At 38.6% G+C, this 20,845-nt stretch overlaps 1 protein-coding gene across 1 annotated transcript in view; it reads left to right on the forward strand.

The window, feature by feature from the left end:
* The window catches only part of Tex11 (testis expressed 11), a 277,507-nt gene that overhangs the window by 16,583 nt on the left and 240,079 nt on the right, over nt 1–20,845 (forward strand). Inside the window, exons 5-6 of the mRNA XM_075957716.1 lie at nt 6,939–7,019; nt 7,103–7,222. Coding sequence (XP_075813831.1) covers nt 6,939–7,019; nt 7,103–7,222 — 201 coding nt within the window. The remainder of the gene's footprint in view (nt 1–6,938; nt 7,020–7,102; nt 7,223–20,845) is intronic.

Below are 20,845 nucleotides of genomic sequence, written 5' to 3' on the forward strand. Positions count from 1 at the left end.
GTGTGAAGACCTAGGTTTGAATTCTCGCCCTGTGACTTGCTATCTTACTTTGAAAGATTTGTTTTCTCATTTGTAAAATGAGGTTAATAATATTTAGTGTACAATGCTATAGGGTTAAATTATAGTTTTATGAGAGGTGCTTTGTGAACTACAAATAGGTAAGTATGCTAATAGTATATAAATGAACATCTGTCATATGTTATGGGATAAAACTATGTTGAATGTGGGGGTTTATTTTTGTGTTTCTCCTTTTTCAAAGATTGCAGTCACCAGTGTTTTGTGCAGCTTTTATAAAATGCTATGTTCCGTGGGAAGACTGGTTTAAAATATTCAGTCATAAATGGAGCAGAAAGTCCTCTTTCATTATTATTATTTAAAAACAGCATAGGATTTATCCCATGCTTTTTCAGACCCAGGCCAGCTGGCCTTGGTGAGTTCCTGATAGAACATCCCCATTGTCTCAGTGTGTGGGTGCACCCCTCGCAGTCCTGAGTTCCTTGCTCGTGCTCTCTCTCCTTCTGCTCCTGATTTGGACCTTGAGATTTCAGTCCAGTGCTCCAATGTGGGTCTCTGTCTCTGTCTCCTTTCATCGCCTGATGAAGGTTAATATTCAGGAGGATGCCTATATGTTTTTCTTTGGGTTCACCTTCTTATTTAGCTTCTCTAGGATCGCGAATTACAGGCTCAATGTCCTTTATTAATTCAAGAACAATGGCACTGGGTTTTTGATCCTACTGCACGTACTGGCTTTGGGGGAGCCTAGGCAGTTTGGATGCTCACCTTACTAGACCTGGATGGAGGTGGGTGGTCCTTGGACTTCCCACAGGGCAGGGAACCCTGATTGCTCTTTGGGCTGATGAGGGAGGGGGAGTTGATGGGGGAGGGAGAGGGAAATGGGAGGCGGTGGCGGGGAGGAGGCAGAAATCTTTAATAAATAAATAAATAAATAAAAAGAAAGAAAGAAAAAAAACAAAATAAAAAAACAAAAATAAAATAAAAATAAAAACAGCATAGGAGCTTGGCATAGTAGTGCACACCTGTAGGGGTTCAAATACAGTTTCTTAGCTATGCAAGGCAATATAAGAGAAACCTAAGCCCTAAAACAATAAAGATCAAGCATACAGAAAAATCAATTAAAATGGTACTCCAATTCCTCTGATTATTTAACACTAAATAGAATAATTAGTTCATGGTCACTCTTTCTTTTTAATTTTTAAAACATTTATTGAATTTTCAGTTAGTATATGTACTAAATAAGGGTCTCATATCAATTTGATACACATATATACTTGTGCTTTGCTTATACTAGCCTCCCTATTATGTTCTCTTGACGTCTTTCTGCCCTTCCTTTATTTCCCTTCCTCTCCTAAATGATCTCTTTTCTACTTTCATAGTGTGTATGTGTGTGTGTGCACGCATGCACACATGTGAAGAGAGAGAGAGAGATTGATTCTTTATATGAAAGAAACTATGTGGTATTTGTTTTTCTGAATGTGGTTTATTTCCCTTAACAGGATGATTCATTTTTCTGAAAATTACCTGATTTTGTTCTTTATAGTTGAATAAACTTCATTATTGTATATTTTTCACATTTTGTTTATATTCATCTGTTGATGAATGTCTATGCTCTGTATCTTGATGGTTGTGAATAGTCTGTAATAAACATAGATGTGCATATATTTCTGTGGTATGCTGACTTAGATTCCTAGGGGTACTTGCCTTTGAGTGGTAGAGCTGAATCCATTGGTTGTTCTAATTTTAGATTTTTTGTTTTAGAAAACTCCATTCATTACACTAATGTACACCTTCCCCTTAGCAGTGTGCAATAGCTCTTCCCACACTTCCCTCTGCATCTCTTTAGCATTTTGTCGTTATTTGTTCCTTTGATGGTAGCTAGCCTGACTGGGGGGGGGAGATGTAATATCAATCTGATTTTGATTTTTAGTTTCCTGATGCATAATGATGCTGAATATTTTCTTTCATATATTCATTGGCGAGTAGTATCTCTTTTAAGAATTTTCTGTTGGACTGGGGAAATGACTCAGTCATTACACAGCCAAAATATAAGAGAATTTTCTGTTCAATTCGCTTCTGTTCAGTCCATTTATTGACTGGATGATTTCTTTGCTAAGTATTTTATTTTATTTTATCTTATTTTATTCTTCCTTGGCCTCTTGAATGCTAGGACTTAAGGTGTCTTCATATCCAGTACTGTTTGTTTTGTGTTTTGTTTGTTTTACTTGTCTTTAATATAGTGTCTTTCTGTGTAGCCCTGGATGGAACTCACTAATGTAGGCTCTGATCTTGAACTTACAGTGATCCTTCTGTCTTTGACTCCCAAATACTGGAAGTGTAAGCATATGCCATTGGCCAAAATATTGTTTTATTGGGGTAGGAATATAGCAAATAAATGGAAACATTTCACATATATCCCTTGTTTTAGACAAAAACTTATTATGTAGCCCAGGCTGGCCTTGAATTTGTTACTCCTCCTGTGTACTTGGATTACTGTTGTGCACCCCTACACCTGACTAGATTCCATATATAGTTTTCTCTACCTCAGGTTTTACCTATTTAATCATATGCCTGTGTATAGCAATATATATATTTCTATGTATAGCTAGGTATTTCTCACTAGTATCCAGTTTTGGGGGGCTGGAGATATTTCTCAGTGGTTGACAACCCTGGCTGCTCTTTCAGAGGACTGGGGTTTGATTCCTAGAACCCACATGGTAGCTTGCAGCAAGCTATAACTCCAGTTCCAGGGTACCTTGATGCTCTTCTGGCCTCCTTCCCTGCCAAGCACCTATATGCATAACATAAAAGAAATAAAGAAAAATAACTCTGTACTATTTAATTGGTTTATATATGTTTCTACATTCAATTGGAGGTTCCTTGATGGTCCTTTGGGTTGTATGGTGAATTACTTTCAGTGTGTATCTTTGCTAGTTTTTCTTGCAGTGCTAGGGGTTAAACTCCGGGCCTGCCACATGCTAGGCAAGCACTTCAGTGAGCTACTTCCTCATCTCTCACTGCCAGTTTAAGGCCATTACTTGTAACTACTTCTGTTTCCATTTTCATGGCTACCTCCATATATCTTTTTTGGGGTGGGTGGCTGGGTTTGAGACAGAGTCTTACTATGTAGTTCTGGCTGTCCTAAAATTCACTATGTAGACCAGGCTGGCCTTGAACTCACATAGATTCGTCTTTAAGTGTTAGGATTGAAGGCCTGCACCACCATGCCCATCTATCTCCATATATTTTAATCATATGCTTTTATCACTGTATTGATTTTCTATGGCTTCCATAACAAAATATTGTAAATATTTAAATAACAGAAATTAATTTTCTCACAGTTCTGGAGGCTAGAAGTTCAAGACCAATATGTTTAGTTTCTTCGGAGTCCCCTTATCTTGATTTTCAGTTCTCCTCCTCTTTCTTTTGTCCTTGCATGGTCTTTCTTCTTGTACATCTTTGTATATCTAAATTCTTTCTTGTAAGGATACAGTAAGATTTAATTAGGCTCTTCCCCACCAATTTTCTTTAATATTGTTATGATGATGATGATGACTATTCTTGCGTGTGAATGTGTGCATGCATGTGCATGTCACATCATGTGTGAAGATCAAAGGAAAAACGCTGTGGATTCAGTTCTCCCCTTCCATCTTTATGTGGGATCTGAGGATTGACCCAAGACCATCAGGCTTGAGTGGCAGTGAAAGAGCTTGCAGCCCTTGATTAGATTTTACAGCCTTATTTACCATAATCGTCTCTTAAAGCCCCTATATTCAAATATACTCATACTCTGAGGTACTTGAAGTGGGGATTTCAACATGGAATTGTTGAGAAGTAGCACTTTTTCTATATTAATAACTCATTTTTAATCTTAATGGTAGAATGGATGCTTAGTATATGTGAGGCTTTGTATTCAAGCCCCAGCACTGCAATACAAAAACAACAAAAACTTGACAATAAAAACAACTACTTCTTGATATATCATTTTTATGTTATCTATTTACTTGAGATCATGAGATATGAGGAGTTATTTCAGGTTCTGTTATTTTCCTTGATCTTTTCTCCATTTTTGCTATAGTATACAATTTAAAGCTTACCTGATGATTATCTTTAAAGTATTTCTAGAGGGTCTCACTATATAGTCCTGATTATCCTGGAAATTTTTTAAAAATTAAACAATGTGTTTAATATTTTCCCCATAGGTTTTGAAGATTAGATTTTTACTTTCCACTTCATTAGCATATTAGTAATATAGTTTATTAGTACCTTTGCCATTCCACATCTCTTCCCCTTCAACCTTTCAACTTTTGTCACCTGTAATTTTCACTCTGGGCTTTGATAATCTCAAAAAAAACTGAAAACTTACAGGAGCATGCTGTTGACTGGGGTTATTATTTAAATCTATGAATAAATAGTTTATTTCCTTTTTGCTTTCTCTTTTTCTCCCTCTCCCTCTCTTTGGTTTTTCGAGACAAGGTTTCTCTGTGTAACTTTGGAGTCCCTCCTGGAACTCTCTCTGTAGACAAAGCTGGCCTCAAACTCACAGAGATCCACCTGCCTCTGCCTTCCACGTGCTGGGATTTAAAGATGTATGTGTGTCACCACTGCTCAGCATTTTTATTGAATTTCTTTAATTCTACTTCCTCAGGTATTCTGTTTGTTGAGTGTTGCAGAATATTTGTTTAGCTATGTAAAGATGTGTTGCATTTGTTTAACTATGTAAATATGTGTTATATTTATTTATGTTGTGGAATATTTGTTTAACTTTGTAAAGATGTGTGGCATTTGTTTGATGATGTAAAGATGTGTTGCTATTTCACCTTGCCTGCCTAAGGCACCTGATTGGTCTAATAAAAAGTTGAATGACCAATAGTAAGGGAAGAGGTATAGGTAGAACTTCTGGACAGTGAGTGTAAGTAGGAGGAAGAATTTAGGCTAGTGGAGAAAGTAAAGGAGATGCCAGGGAGATGCCAGGGGCCAGCCAGACACAGAGGAAGCAGGAAAGTAAGAGCTACAGAATGAATGAAAGGTAAATAGCCCCAGGGAAAATGTAGATGATGGGAAACAGGTTAGATTTAATTATAAGAGCTAGTGGGACAAACCTAAGCTAAGGCAGAACATTCATAATTAACAAGTTTGTGTCTTTTTTGGGAGCTGGCTGCTACCCCAAAGAAAATTCCAACTATAGTTGAGTGTGAAATCCTTTCATAGTATTGCTTTTCCTCATTAGTTCGATAACTCTTGTCCATATTTGATTTGAGACTCCTTGGCAGTTTTCTTTGAATACAGTGTCATAGTATTTACTAAAACCTGAAGCCAGTGACTGATGATGAAGTAAGACTAGATATTTTACATTAATCTATGTTGTCAGCTATCTGAAACTCTATTTCCTTTCAGCATAAGAATTGTATGCACTACTATTCTCTGAAGAGGGGAAGAAACAGCAACCCCACAAAATGTCTTATTTTCTTTTATTGCCATTTCTGGGGATTTATACTAGAAGAGATAGTTGTATCGTGTGCTCCTTCTTCCATCTCAGTTCAGTCCTTATTTGCTCCCACAGCATTTGTACATATTACATATCAGTTATTACTTACAATCAGTTACAGTACTGAGAATATTTCCCAGGGTGCCTGACAGGTAAAGGATTTTTTAATAATGATTCAATCATTGAATTATTCAAAACTATACTAGAGATGTGATTAAAAACTAGAACTCGTGTGTGCTGCCTCATAGTCCATTGTTTATCCTATAACTTTTTTTACTGTTTTTGTTTTTAAAGATTTTATTTAATATGTATATAGTGTTCTGCCTGTATGTATGCTTGCATGCCAGAAGAGGGCGCCAGATCTCATTAAGATGGTTATAAGCCACCATGTGGTTGCTGGGAATTGAACTCAGGACCTCTGGAAGAGGAATCTTTTTTTTTTAAAAAAATATTTATTTATTATGTATACAACATTCTGTCTGTGTGTATGCTTGCAGGCCAGAAGACGACACCAGACCCCATTACAAATGGTTGTGAGCCACCATGTGGTTGCTGGGAATTGAACTCAGGACCTCTGGAAGAGCAAGCAATGCTCTTAACCTCTGAGCCATCTCTCCAGCCCCTGGAAGAGCAATCTTAACCTCTGGGTCATCTCTCCAACCCTCTTATAACTTTTTTTCAATTATGTGAAGCATTAAGTTCTCAGAACTTTTCTTTTTATATAAATTATAACTATTAAAAATATAGAAATAATTGAATATTTGAGAACTTCATAATCACCATCCAATATATTAAAAATATTTTCTCAGAAGGTGTTTTCAAGGCATTGTTCTAGTTTCATTTCTGTTGCTGTGATGAAATACCCAGACAAAAAGTAATGTAGAGGAGAAAGGATTTGACTTACAATTTTAGGTCACAGTCCATTGTTAAAGGAAAGGCAAGGCAGGAACTCAAGAAGTCATATTATATCTATAGTCAGTGTCAAAGAGAAAATATACATCCTTGCTTGCTTGCTCTTATCTAGCATTCTCCTGCTTTATGACGTGCAAGATCCCCTACCTAAGAGATGAGAGCACCCAAGATGTCTGTGTCTTCCTACATCAGTTAACAGTTGAGAGAATCTCCCAACAACATATCTCCAGGGCAATCTGATCTTGATAATTTGTCATTAAGACTTTCTTCCCAGGTGATTCTAGGTTGTGTCAAGTTGACATTAAAACTTACCAGCACAAACATTAATCTTTTGTTCCTGCTGCTTTTCTCAAAAACACTTCTCTTAAGTTGAAATTCAGAGCACAGAAGTAAGTGCTGATTGCTGTTTTTTTACCCCTATGTATTGTGTCTCAATATACAAGATAATTTTTCTCTATTATCTTTCAACCAGTTTGGGAGAGCTGTGAAGTTTTAAAATTATTTCCTAACTTCTGTTTTCTAGATGAATATAAAAACAGGAAAAGAATGGTTGGATACTGGAAATGCCCCGATTGCTGATGAATTTTTTCAAGCTGCCATGGCTGTAAGTTACAATTGATTTTCAGCTGTGGCAGTTATTAGTAACATCCATGCTAAGTCTCATGCTTGTGTTGTTTTATTTTCCAGGATCTGGAGAAATTATATGTCAAATTAATGCGGAGTTGCTACACTGAGGCCAACTTGACCATGCATAAGGTCATAGTGGAGAAGGGTATCTTCTGCGCGCTTTCTTTTCAAGCTGAGTCAGTAGGTATCATGAACACTGTGGCCTTATAACAGGACATTTTGTATATGTAAATGTAAAAGTGATAATATGAGTCCTTGGTTTTCTAAGGATATTATGGTATAATAGTTGTTAATTAGTGGGGGCTGTAGTCTGTGTAGGGTAAGTGAGAGTGAAAAGAAAGATAATAGCTAAGCATAATTTTCAACCAATCCATTTAACATCTGCTATTTATGACAACTTTTACTTGAAATGCTGTCTCTGAGAGTCTTGTTTTAAACTATTTTTCATGTATGTGGGTGTGTGGTATGTATGATGGATGCATGTGAGTGTGTAGGGAGGCTGTGCCTTTGTGTGCACATGCAGAGAGGCTGGAGCAAGACATCGAGTGTCTTTCTTTATCTTCTCTGCCTTAGTCCCTTGAAATAGGGTGTATTACTGGGCTGGAAGCTTGCTGTTTGGGCTAGGCTGGTTGACCTAGTATGTCCTGGGGATTTGAACTCAGATCTTATGCTTGGAGAGCAGTTGCTCTTACAAACTGAGACATCTAGCCAGTCTTGAGTTTCTTACATTCACAGTGAGCTCTAAATAGTTTGCCTCAAAGGTGCCTTCTCATTTATAATTGTTCTGTGTTGTTCATTGATACTTTAAAAGTCTGCTGGTATTATGTAAATGTTAACACTTCAGAATTGTGCTTTATCATTTGTTGCTTTATTAGTTTCCCTGTTTTGTCATTATGGAGTTAGGTGTGTATTTTTAGTTGGCAAATATAAACTGTGATGTTTGCCTACAATAATTCTAGAAATGGAAGAGGCCTTATATATATTCTTATTATTTTAACATCTTTATTGACTTATAATTTCTACACTATAAACTTTACCTATTTATAATGTGTCAGTGATTTTTATATATTTATAGACTCATGTAGTGCTCATCACAGTCTGAATTTAGTACATATTTTACTCCATGATGAGCCATCCTACACATTTCTCCTGACCCCAGTTTTTATAACCCATTTTTAACCTAAATTTGCCTATTCTGGACATTTCATGCAAGTAGAGACATAGAGTAAGTTGTCTTTGTGATTAACTTCTTTTCGTTTATTTTTTTAATTTTATTTTTTATTACTTTATAAATAATATCATTCAAAATTTCCACTTTTTCCTCTCCTCCCACTTCCCTCCCACTCCCCACTCACCCCCTCTTCTTTCCCCTCCAGTCCTAAGAGAGGGCAGGGTACCCTGCCCTGTGGAAAGTCCAAGGTCCTCCCCCCTCCATCCAGGCTTAGGAAGCTGTGCATAGGATCCCAAAAAGCCAGTACATGCAGTAGAGACAAATCCCAGTGCCATTATCATTGGCTTCTCAGTCTGCCCCAATTGTCAGTCACATTCAGAGAGTCCAGTTTGATCCCATGCTCATTCAGTCCTAGTCCAACTGGCCTTGGTGAACTCCCATTAGATCATGCACACTGTCTCAGTGGGTGGACCAACCCCTCGAGGTCCTGACTTCCTTGCTCATATTCTAAAAAAAAAAAATTTAAAAGTTATTTTTTATTTTGCATATCAACCACAGTTCCCCCTTCCTCCTCTCCTCCTGTTCTCACCACTTTCCCCCAGCTCAATCCCCCATCCACTCCTCAGAAAGAGTAAGGCCTTCCATGGGAAGCCAACAAAGCCTGGCATGTCAAGTTGAGGCAGGATCAAGCCCCCCCCCCCCCGTATCAAGGCTGAGCAGGGTATCTTTCTTATAGGGAATGGGCTCCAAAACCAGCTCATGCACTGGGGATAAATCCTGGTCCCACTTCCAGTGGCCCCGCAGATTGCCCAAGCCACAGAGAATGTGATTAACTTCTTTATTTAGCATAACTTGTTAAGGTTCAGTCATGTTACACTATGCTTCACTTTGCAGATATGCTCTGTTTATTTGTTCATCCATCCATTGATAGACATTTGAGTCATTCCCAATATTTGGTTATTATACATTATTGTACCATGAACATTCATGTGCAGAGTTTTATATCTACATGTTTTCATTACTCTTGGGTATATACCTAGAATTGGAATTGCTGGATAGCATTGTAGGTGTAACTTATTTTAGACTTAGCAACTCTTTTGAGAAAGTGCCAGATTATCTTTCACAGTGACTGTGCCATTTTATATTTCCATTAGCAGTGCATGGAAGCTCCATTTTCCCCATATCTGAAAGTTTGATTGTTTCAAGTAATTATATTTACGACTATGATCTATTTTAATTTATTTCTAGGTATAAAATGAGACAGATATCTAACACTATTCTTTCTTGTACACATGGCTATCCTGTTATCTCAAATGCCACTTGTTGAAAAACTGCTTTCCTTGTTAAGTTATCTTGGTAACTTCGCCAAAAATAAATTGATCACAAATGTGAGGGCTTATTTTTGGTCTGTATTCTACTATGTTGGTTGGATATATCTGTCTTTGCACTAGCACCAGACTGTCCTGATTATTGTAATCATGTAGTAAGTTTTAAAATTAACAAGTATGAGTTGCCCAGTTTTTCCATATTGTTTTGAGTATTCTGGGTCCTTTATAGTTCCATGTGAATTTTAGGATTAAATTGTCACTTTGTACAAAGAAGCCAGCTATAATTGCAATAGGGATAGAGTTGGATCTATAGACCATGTTGAGGAGTATTGCTATCTTCATAATATAAAGTGTTCTGATATGCAAACATTTATATATATTAAATACACGTATTTTCTTTGTCTTTTGAGGCAGTGTCTCACTATGTATATAGCCCTGTTTGGCCTAAAACTCAATATGTAGACCAGTCTAGCCCACAGAGGTCTGCCTCTGCCTCCTGAGTGCTGGGAATAAAGGTGTGCACATATATATTTCTTATATTTTCTATTAAAAATTTAAATTGTCACAAAATTTATGGGATGTATGTTTTGATATATGTATATATTGTGCATTATTCAAATCAGGGTGTGTTTTATTTTGTAATGATGAAACTGAAGTTCATAGAAGAGGCATTATTTATCTGAAGATCCAAGACCAGAATCAAAATGTTCTTTTTTCTTAAACTGTTTTGAGAATTTCATACATGAGTACTGTATTTAAATCACTCTGTCCCTTATTCCTTCTTCTTCCCCTCTAGTTCTTCCCATGTTTCTCCCCCTCAAACTATTGATCTTTCTTTCTTTAATTATTACACACACACACACACACACACACACAAACCTTGCTGAGTTCATTTAGTCTTGTTCATATGTGTGTGTTTACAGCTGACTACTAGGGATTGGATAACTTGTCAGGGAGCTCATCTCTGGAGAAGACTGATTCTCCCTCTCTCGGTAGCCATGAATTACCTCTAGCTTTTCATTAGGGGTAGGACCTGGGAGCTTTCCCCCATCTGCATCTGCACTGGTATGTCATCTGGTGGTGTCATTGTACAGGTCCTGTTTAAGCAACCATGTTGAGATTTCATCAGTGTAGCTTCCTTTTCATCCCCCCGCTTTCAGTAGAAATCCTAGTCTTCTGGCTCTTACACTCTTTCTGCCCCCTCTTTTGAGCTGTTCCCTAACCTTAACTCTAGGGCTTGCGTTGTAGATGCATTTATTGGGGTTGGGCACTCCATGGTCTACAGTTCTCTACATTTTGACCAGTTATGGATTTCTGTAATAATTTCCATCTGCTTAAAAAAGAAGCTTCTTTGATGAGGGTGAGACCTACACTTACCTGTGGGTACAAGGATCAGTGTTTCGAATGCTGGTAGGAATTCTATTGGGGTAGGAAAGTGACAGTAGTAAGTTCTCCTCTAGGGTTCATGATTTTACTAGTCTTAGCTAACTTTACAGTACCAGGTATGAATTCCTTCCTATCAAGGAGGCCTTAAGTCCAGTTAGATGGTTTCTGGTTATCCCCAAGATATAAATGCCACTAGATTTTTTTGTCTATATTTGCTTTAGTACACTGCAAATGAGATTGATCATATAAATGAATTTCTTCTTCATGATTTTTGTATTATCTTTTATTATTAATATCTTTTGTGAACTACTTTAAGGCAATTAATAAAATACTGATATAAAGTCTAGCAAGCCTTGGACTTACAATTATTATTATTACTATTATTATTATTGTTTTTTGAAATAGGATATGTAGGCAAGACTAGCCTTGAGCTCTTAATCCTCCTGCCTCAGTCTCCTGGGTGAGAGTTGTGTGTGTACCACCATGCTCAGTTCTACACCTTAACTTTTATCAATTTGTTCTATGCCTTTGAACTGTCACTTGACATTTCTTAGCCAATATTTCAGTTAAGCAAGTAACTATGTATGTACAAGACTGCCAGTTGCCTATATACTAGACTGAGACGGGTACATGTGGCTTGATTGTAGTTCATGTGAAAAAGATCTGTATCCAATGTAACAGTTTATATCGATTATCAATTAGACAGTGTCTAAAATCACCTAGGAGACAAACCTCTGCGCATGTCTGGGAAATATTAATCTAGATTTGGTTAGAGATCTCTGTATGTCTGTGAGGGATTGTGAGGTTAACTGTGGTAAGAAGACTCATTATGAATATGGACAGCCCCAGTTCATGAGCTCAGATCTTGTTCTGAATAGAAAACAGAAAGTTGGTTGAGCACTAGCATTTATTGTTCCATTCTTTCTGGTCGTGGATGCACTGTGACCTCACATTCCCGACACCATGCCTTTTCCTGCTATGGTGGACTTCCCCTTGAACTGTAATCCAAAATAACCCTTCCTTTCTTAAATTACTTTTGTCAGTATTAGATTACAGCCATGAGGAAAGTAACTAATACTGCCAGAGTACTGATTCCTTCCCGCAGTTACGGTTATTCTGAGCTGAGGCTCTAACATCACTTGTGTAGCTTGGTCCTCTTGTGGGATGCCTAACAATGGGAACAGGGACAGTCTCAGATTCTTTTGCTGGCTTTTGGGACCCTGCTTCTCATACTAGGTCACCTTGCCCAGCCTTAATACAAGGGGAGGTGCTTTGTCTCATTGCAACTTGATATACCGTGTTTTGTTGATAACTCACGGGAGACCTGCCCTTCCCTGAACAGAAACAGAGGAGGAGTGAATTAGGGATGGGAGCAGAAGGGCTGGGGGAGGGACTGGGAGGAGAGGAGGGAGGGAAACTGTGGCAGATAGGTAAAAGAAATAAATTAATTAATTAAAAAAGATCACTTGAGACCAGGAGTTTGAGACTAGCCTGACCTACATAGTGAAAGCCTGTATCATAGCCTATTTTAATAATCTCTAGGAAGGCATTTTACATTATTTAACTAAATTTCAAGTATTGTGATCATTTCTAGGCATTACACTTTAATTGGGTTAATATAGTGAATATACTATGTGAAAATATCTGGAGAATATAATGATGTCTATGCTGAAAAAAACCGAGACAGTAGGAATGACAGCCTTCTTTGAATGTTTTAAGAACCAAGGACTGAAATATTAAAGAGCAATCAAACTCCACAGAACAGAATGAAGACCAGAGATAAAACCTACAGGAAGACCAATTTCAGAGCAGTGTAAAGAGTAACATTTTTTAGATAGTAACCCTATAATCTGGCAGCTTTGTTGAAAGATAGCTAATTTCTGTTGTCACTAGAAGATTGTGAACAAAGGTGTGAGCATCCTAACAATTATGTATTACAGAAAGGATTCCTTCATTAGATACTAAGTTAGATTTCTGAGTCTTACGGCTTTCTTAGTGCTAAGAGTCTATGCTTCTAGAAAACCTTCAGTTTTTATAGCATTTCTTCAGTGTTCTAGATGTTGATTTCAAAATGGCATCTTTAGCTAGCTGAAACTTTTAATAGTAGCTATGATTAGTAATGAGAATTATAGGCTCATGCCACCAAATTAAGTTAAGGGTAATTCTGTTTGTTCTTCTAACTCTAAGACATCCTCATCATTAGGACCTAAGAGTTTTGTTGATAACATCTTGGCAGAAGATATCTTTAAAGGCCATTATTAAAATTACTAGTATTATTGTTGTACGGTACTATATAATACTCTATATTGCGTAGTATATATTATGTTAATATGTATATGTATATATTATGTTAATAGGGTTTCTCTTGCCCAGCAAATAGCCTATGAGATATTTCTTAGAGATTTAACAGGCTTTATCATTTTTTAGGTACTTACCATTGAACTAATTAGATAATTGCTTTATTATTTATTAAATTATTCAGCAGACAATATCTGTAGTGATCAGGGTACTCTGCTAGGATTGTGAGGGTGGCTGGTCTTGAGTAGCAACTTGACAGTATTTAGAATCACCTAGGAGACACACCTGAGCCTGCCTGTGAAGGTGTTTCTGGAGAGAATGAACAGGATAGACCTACATTCAAAATGGGTGGAACTTGCAGTGGGTGATCCAGATATAAAGAGGTCCAAGTTAGAATCAGTGTATGTGTGCCTTCCTTGTCTTCTTCCTGGCTGCTGCTGAGACACGCTTTTCACATCAGACTCCAGCTTCAGCTGTCCAGCATGCACTCAAGCAACACTAGGGAGCTTCCAGGCTTTCAGGAACAGATTGGGACTGTGATGGTATTCAGCTTCGTGGGGTCAGTAGCTACTGGGATCTCTGTCTCTCCAGTGTGCAGACTGTGATGGAGGCCTGGCTTGTGAAGAGTTAGAGGGAAGTTTGAGAGGCCCTCAAAGGCTCTATCAGGGCTGTTAATGTGATATCTTGAATTAAGAACCCATGGTTTCTGGTCAGCTAGGGCTGAAAGATCAGTTGTGAGTAATGAGAGTTCAGCACCATCAAAGTGAAACCTTTTATTTACTGGGACAGTCAGTGATCATTAGCTGGACTGAAAAATCAGCTGTGAGCCCAGCATCATTGAGATGAAATCTTCTAGAAAGTATTTTCTCAGGGTCAGCATGCAGAGCTATGGTCCAGAGAGATCAGGGATATATCTCAAGGTAGCAACCAAGTTTGTTAATTTTTAAGAATCTCCCACATGCTATTGGTTTTGAAAGCACGTTGCAGATTGCAGGTCTCATGAGAGCAGCTGAGGTTTGGTACTGTGTGTGACACGATAGAGTTGGAGTCCCTGAAAAGGAGCCAGGAGAGGCCACTGGTGAAGGTGCAACCCAGTTGCAGCAAAGACCCCAGCATATTTTAAATGCCAGGACTGCAGGGTGATCACCAAGGACAGCAGTAGATGTGGAGGTGGCCTGAACCTATGAGACAAGTTATGTGTGTGTGTGTGTGTGTGTGTGTGTGTGTGTGTGTGTGTGTGTGTGTGTGTGTGTAGGGGAGATCCAGAGAGATGGAGCTTCCCAGACCCTTTGTATCCCAGAAGACTGAGTTTCAGACATTGGTTACTGAGCTATTCACACTGTTAGGTTTTTGGTTTTGCTTTGATTTAATTATAAGTGTGTCTGGTTCTTTTCTCTTGGAATAAGAAGTATGTGGCTTATTTTTGATTTTGTAGGAGCCCACAGTTGAGAGATTTTGAACTTTTTTTTTTTGGTTTTTCGAGACAGCGTTTCTCTGTGGCTTTGGAACCTGTCCTGGGACTAGATCTTGTAGACCAGGCTGGCCTCGAACTCACAGATATCTGCCTGCCTCTGCCTCCCAAGTGCTGGGATTAAAAGTGTGCACCACCACCGCCTGGTGAGACTTTGAACTTTTAAAGAGACATTGGATGCCGGACATGGTGGCCTACATTTTTAATTCCAGGTAGATCTTTGTGAGGTCAAGGCCAGCCTGGTCTATATTTGTTGAGTTGCAGGATAGGCAGTGATACACATTGAGAACACCCTTCCTCAAAACAAAACAAAATTCACCCCTCAATCAAAACTTAAGAATTGGACCTTTCCCAGTTATGTTATGGGATCCAGTATAGCATATAGCCTTGGTTCTGATGAGAGTGCTTCATAGCCTTATTAACAATGTCTGAGACCCCATGAGACACTACTTTCCTCAACCTTACAAGAACATTTGGGTAGCAGTGGAGTTGATAACCTTCATAGGTTATAAAATTGGGAGTGCTGATAAAGGAAGTAACCCACTGCTTGAGTCCAGCAAAGATGAGCTGTCTCTTGGCTAAAGTGAGCTATGTTACATGGGAGCATGGATCATTGCTGTAAACTTGTTCAAGTACCACTTGTGATGTGGCATCAATAAATACATCTGAGATGCAAAAAGAGAGATTGGATATTTTAAAGAGACTGAACTTAAAGTGTTTGAATATTTTGAAGACTGGGGATTTTAAAATTGTACTATGTTCTGTATTGTGAGATTAATATAAGATCACGGGGATAAACAAGAAAGGAAAAGTTATGATTTAATAGTAATGTATTGTTATGTCAAGATATCACAAGGTCAAATTTCCCGACTAGTTTTTTTTTTTTCAATCTTGACACAGCTATAGTTATCTTGGGAGAACCTCAGTCGAGAAGATGCCTTCATCAGATTGCCTGTAGGCAAGTCTGGGCGGGCATTTTCTTGATTAATGATGGATATGGGACCATCCAGCTTACTGTGGGCAGTGCTACTCCTGAGCTGCTGGTCCTGAGTGGTATAAGAAAGCAGGCCTAGGAAGTTGTAGAAAACAAGCCATTAAACAACATTTCTCCACTGACTCTGCTTTAGTTCTTGGCTTCAACTTCTTGCCCTAGGTTCTTTCCCTAATTCCCTTCATGAAGGGCTTGTAAGTATGTAAGGTAAGAGAAACTCCTTTCTCTCCAAATTAAATGTAAAGGTCACGTCCTTTATCACAGCAACAGAAAGCAAACTAATTCACTCACCTCAAAGACAGCTCTCCTAGGACTGTCTAAGGGTTTTTCCAGAGAGGATAACCAAGAGGGAAGACTGGCTTTTAACTCGGATAGCGCAGTCTACAGACCAGATGTGAAGAAGTCTGAGGAAATGCAGTGCGCATGCACCTGCTTTCTTGTCATCTTCCTGAGCAAGTTTGTAGATGACTGCTACCAAGATCGTCCACTGCCTTCCAACGTGAAATCAATATCAGTGACTCTGCAGGAAATGCCCAGACTTCAGCGTCAAATTGATACTGCTGAGGTATCCAACTTCTTGAACCAAGCAGCTACTGGCTTCTTTGCCTCTTCTTCTTACAGACAGCATTGAACAAGCCACCTCTGGCATGTAGACCAATATAATAACCCCTTTAAAATGTGTATACATTGTGTTGGTCTTGTTCTTTTAGAGCCCAGCTTTTAAATCTGTGAGTAGTGACTGTATATATGGTCACGCAGTTGAGTGTGTGGTTGTGAAAACATTGGCAAAAATAAAAGTTTGTTCCCAAGAGCTCTAGATACTTAACAAGAAACTGAGAAATTTGGTATTTTCTCTGAATTTCAATTTTGTTTTATTCTATTCAGACTTCTTTTTTAACTGGGCTGGCCTTGAATTCGCAGAGATTAGCTTGCCTCTGTCCCCGAGTGCTGGGGTTAAAGTTGTGTGCCCCCACCACCTGGACTTTTCACTAGTTAAATCTTTATTGTTGATTTGTGATCTTCTATTTCATGCTCTGTGCCATAGTTGACAGCTACTGTCACCACTATGCCTTCTTTGCTATAATGGACTATAAACTTAAACTGGGATCCAGCATAAGCCTTCCTGAGGAGATACAGGATAAAGTTTCCCCCTTAGGCTTGTTCTTTGCAGTTTACTTATTAGCAGGGGAACACTGAGTGATTTTCTTTCTGAAGTCCTGACAAGATAGCCCAGAAAGGGCAATTTGTAAGCTGAGTTCTACCTTGCCTTTCCTACCACCATGCCATTCCTGGGCTGAATTCTTGCCAGTAAGTTTTTCTGTCCAGGCTTGCCAATGTGGGAAGTACAGGCACAGCCTTCAAAATGGTCCCACCAACTGAGCCAGAGGACTACTTGGTCGGATGGTCCCTCATACCAGAATCTCTGCTCTTGAGAATGTGGGTGTGGAAAATACCTGAGTTGTCTGTATTCCTGTTAAATTTCTCTGTTACTCTCAGTGTGGAAACCACTGCAGCAAAACAGCCCACACTTGTAGGGCAAGTTATAGTGCACTGAGTAGTTCTTGGTACCCTGGCCATGCCAGCCTTTGTTCTAGCAATCCCAGCCCTCACATACCTACACAAAACTAGTTATTTATCTCTTCCTAGAGGTCAGACTGTTACATGTATGGGTCATAGTCCAAAGGTCACCCGTATACTTAAGATTTACAGGTTCTTGTGTTTCCTAACAAAAAAAAAATTAGACAAAAATTTGATAGTTGTAAAAATAAAGCAGTTTATTGAGAGAGCAGTTCTGGGATTAGAAATGGGCCATCAGTTTCTAGTCTTTAGGTCAACTGGCTTCTTTTATATGCTAATCTTTGCCTTTTTCTCCCTGCCCTACTGTTGCCTGTTGCTGGACTGCAATTCCCAAATGTTATCTGCCTTTGTTATTTTTTCTCTTTATGTGGCCTATACTTCCTGTCCAAGTAGATCTGAGCCCCATCCCCACAAGTCTTTGTCTAAGTCACAAGCTGTTTTCTGGGCCCACAGTGATTCTCTAGGTGGTTATTCCCTTATCCAGTGGAGAGCAGAATGCATTTGGGGGTAGGAATTATAGAACTGTAGGGGATTCTGCTCTTCTGATAGTGATTTGACTGTGAGACTTCTCTTAGATGATTCCCTCCTGCAGCATCAGTGAGTGAGCTAGAAAATACAGGGAACCCGTTGTCATTCTGCCTGCTGCCTGATTGCAGATCATTTAGCTTGAACTGTAATTTTGCAGATTGCCAGATTGTGTGCCTGTGGAGCTCATCAAGGCTTTCCTTTTCTTTTTTGCTGAAAACCCCACTTCTTTACTATATTGTCAAGTGCTTTAATGTTTTGTTTCAGATATAAAATTGAATTTTCTGGTTACCATCTAGTTATAATTGTTGTTCCTTTTTACTGTTCATGCTACTCCCATCTCCTTTAGCCACACAGATTTTATCCCCACACATCTAATGCTTTGCTTCAAATTTGTGGAGATTGCAAAATTATCTTTAACTTATTATCTTCTCTGCGGATTAAAATATATTTACTGTTTTTAGTGTATGATTTGTGTGTGTGTGTGCGCATGTGCAGAGGTCAGAGTAAAACTTTTGGGAATCAGTTTTCTCCTTCCACTATGGGTTCTGGGATTTAACTCAGGTCATTAAGCTTGTGAGATAAGTTATTTTCCCACTGAGCCATTTCACCAGCCCTCTTTTGATTGTTTCTTATGTATTATGTCACTGTATACTAACATTTGCATTTTAAATGTGAAGTTTTTTTAATTACCATTTTATGTTCTTTTTTATGAAAACATCTATTGGTTAAAGATTGATTGAAAATGTAAGTAGACTTAAGGATCTTAATGTAAGCAAATGATGAAAGGTTTAATAAGCTTGAATTTTGGTATTGTATAGAAGAATTTCCACAAATATCTGAAAAGACTTTTCAAACTACATGCATGTATTAAATTAAATTTTCTTCATATACTCAATCATAAGCATAATATAGAAAGAAGAATCCAGGCATCATGTAATGCTACAAATTAAATAGATCTATAAAGATATAAAATGATACTTTCCACTACGTTTTGTTTTGGAATAATTTAGCTTGCTTTTTATAACAGTGTTAATATGTAAACTTGAGGCAAGGCAATGCGATGTAGCCCATGCTTGCCTTTAATTCACTTGTAGCCTAGGATTGCCAAAACCCATGCCAGTCTTGCAGCCTCAGTTTAGGAGTACAATGCTGAGATTACAAGTGGACACTGCTACATCCAGATGCTTCGCTTTATTTATTTATTTACTTACTTACTTACTTACTTACTTACTTATTTGGGACATGATCACTCTATGTAGCCCTATCTATTCTGGAACTTGCTATATAGACCAGGCTGGCCTGGAACTCTTAGATATCCACCTGCTCTGCCTTCTGAGTTCTGGGATTAAAGTTACATGTCACCACACCCAGTTTTTTTTGTTATTTTTAAAATAAATAACATTTATTTTTTTGTTTTAATTCATACTATTGGTAAATATTAATTGAGCTAAAATAGCTTAACGTTTTTGAAAACTAAAAAGATATTTTTGTTTGTGAGTGTGTGTGCCCATGCACCTGTGCATGCCACATGTGTGTGGGTGCCCATGGAGGGCAGAAGGTGGCATTGAATCCCCTGGAGCTGGGGTTACAGGTGATTTTAAGCTGCCTGATGTGAATTCTGGGAACCAAATTTAGGTACTTTGCAAGAGCACCAAGTGCCTTTACCTCTAACCATCTCACCAACCCAAGTCTTTAATAATTTTTCAGTTCAAGTGTTACTGAGACCAAAAGGATAGAATTGGTCTACAGATGTGATTTTCCGAGTGTGGTTTGTGGTTCCTGGACCAACAGCATCTACATCATTTGGAAAATAGTCAGAAATTCACATTCTTGGCTACCCAAGAAATTGCATATTCTGAGGGTAGGGCCAACAATCTTCATTTTGACAAGGCTTGTAAATGATTTTATTGGATGTTAAAATTTGAGAACAATTAGTGCACTGCATTATGCCAGAGTATTTAACAATGAGAAAAAAGGGAGGGAGGAGTAAACACAAAGGAAGAAGGATAGAAAGAACAAAAAAGAGGAAAAGAGCAGGAAATTTGGGTTGTAGATTCCCATGGTCAATGGAAAGTTATTTTATTTCAAGATAGACTATCCTGGGTTTTTGTTTTTCCTGGACTGAGCTCCCAAGGTCCCAATGAGAAGCAGAAGGAGGGAGAACCCACCCACTGAGACAGTGGAGCTGATCTATTGGGAGCTCACCAAGGCCAGCTGGACTGTGACTGAAAAAGCATGGGATAAAACTGGACTCTCTGAACATGGCGAACAATGAGGGCTGATGAGACGCAAAGGACAATGGCACGGGGTTTTGATCCTACGTAATGTGCTGGCTTTGTGGGAGCCTAGCCAGTTTGGATGTTCACCTTCCTAGATATGGACGGAGGGGGGAAGACCTAGGACTTACCACAGGGCAGAAAACCCTGACTGCTCTTTGGACTGGAGAGGGAGGGGGAAAGGAGTGGGGGGAGGGGAAGAAGGATGAGAGGAGGGGGAGAAGGGTGGGAGGAGGGGGAGGGAAATGGAGGGTGGGAGGAGATGAAAACTTGTTTTTTTTCTCTTTTTCTCAATAAAAAAAAGATAGAATATATATGAAATTCTTATAGGTGAATTGTCAAAAGTCAGGGAGAAGCAGAGTGGAGGAGGTGGATAAAGAAGAGAGCTACAGATTGAAAGAGATAAAATTAATCTAGGGGAGCAGCAAGATGTCTTAGTTGGTAAATGTGTTTGTCTTGCAAGCCTGGTAATGTGAGTTCCATACCTGGGACCCATAAAGGGAGTAGAGAACTGACTTATCCTCTGACCTCCATACAAACACTGTCACATATGCTCACTCACATACCCCCCATTACATATATACTAATAATATACACATATGCTCACTCACATACCCCCATTACATATATACTAATAATATACACATATGCTCACTCACATACCCCATTACATATATACTAATAATATACACATATGCTCACTCACATACCCCCATTACATATATGTAGTAATATGGGCGGCGGCAGGGTTGCGTCCCCAAACACCCCAGCCGCCT

This window comes from Microtus pennsylvanicus, chromosome X (assembly GCF_037038515.1).
Source record: "Microtus pennsylvanicus isolate mMicPen1 chromosome X, mMicPen1.hap1, whole genome shotgun sequence".
Taxonomy (NCBI): domain Eukaryota; kingdom Metazoa; phylum Chordata; class Mammalia; order Rodentia; family Cricetidae; genus Microtus; species Microtus pennsylvanicus.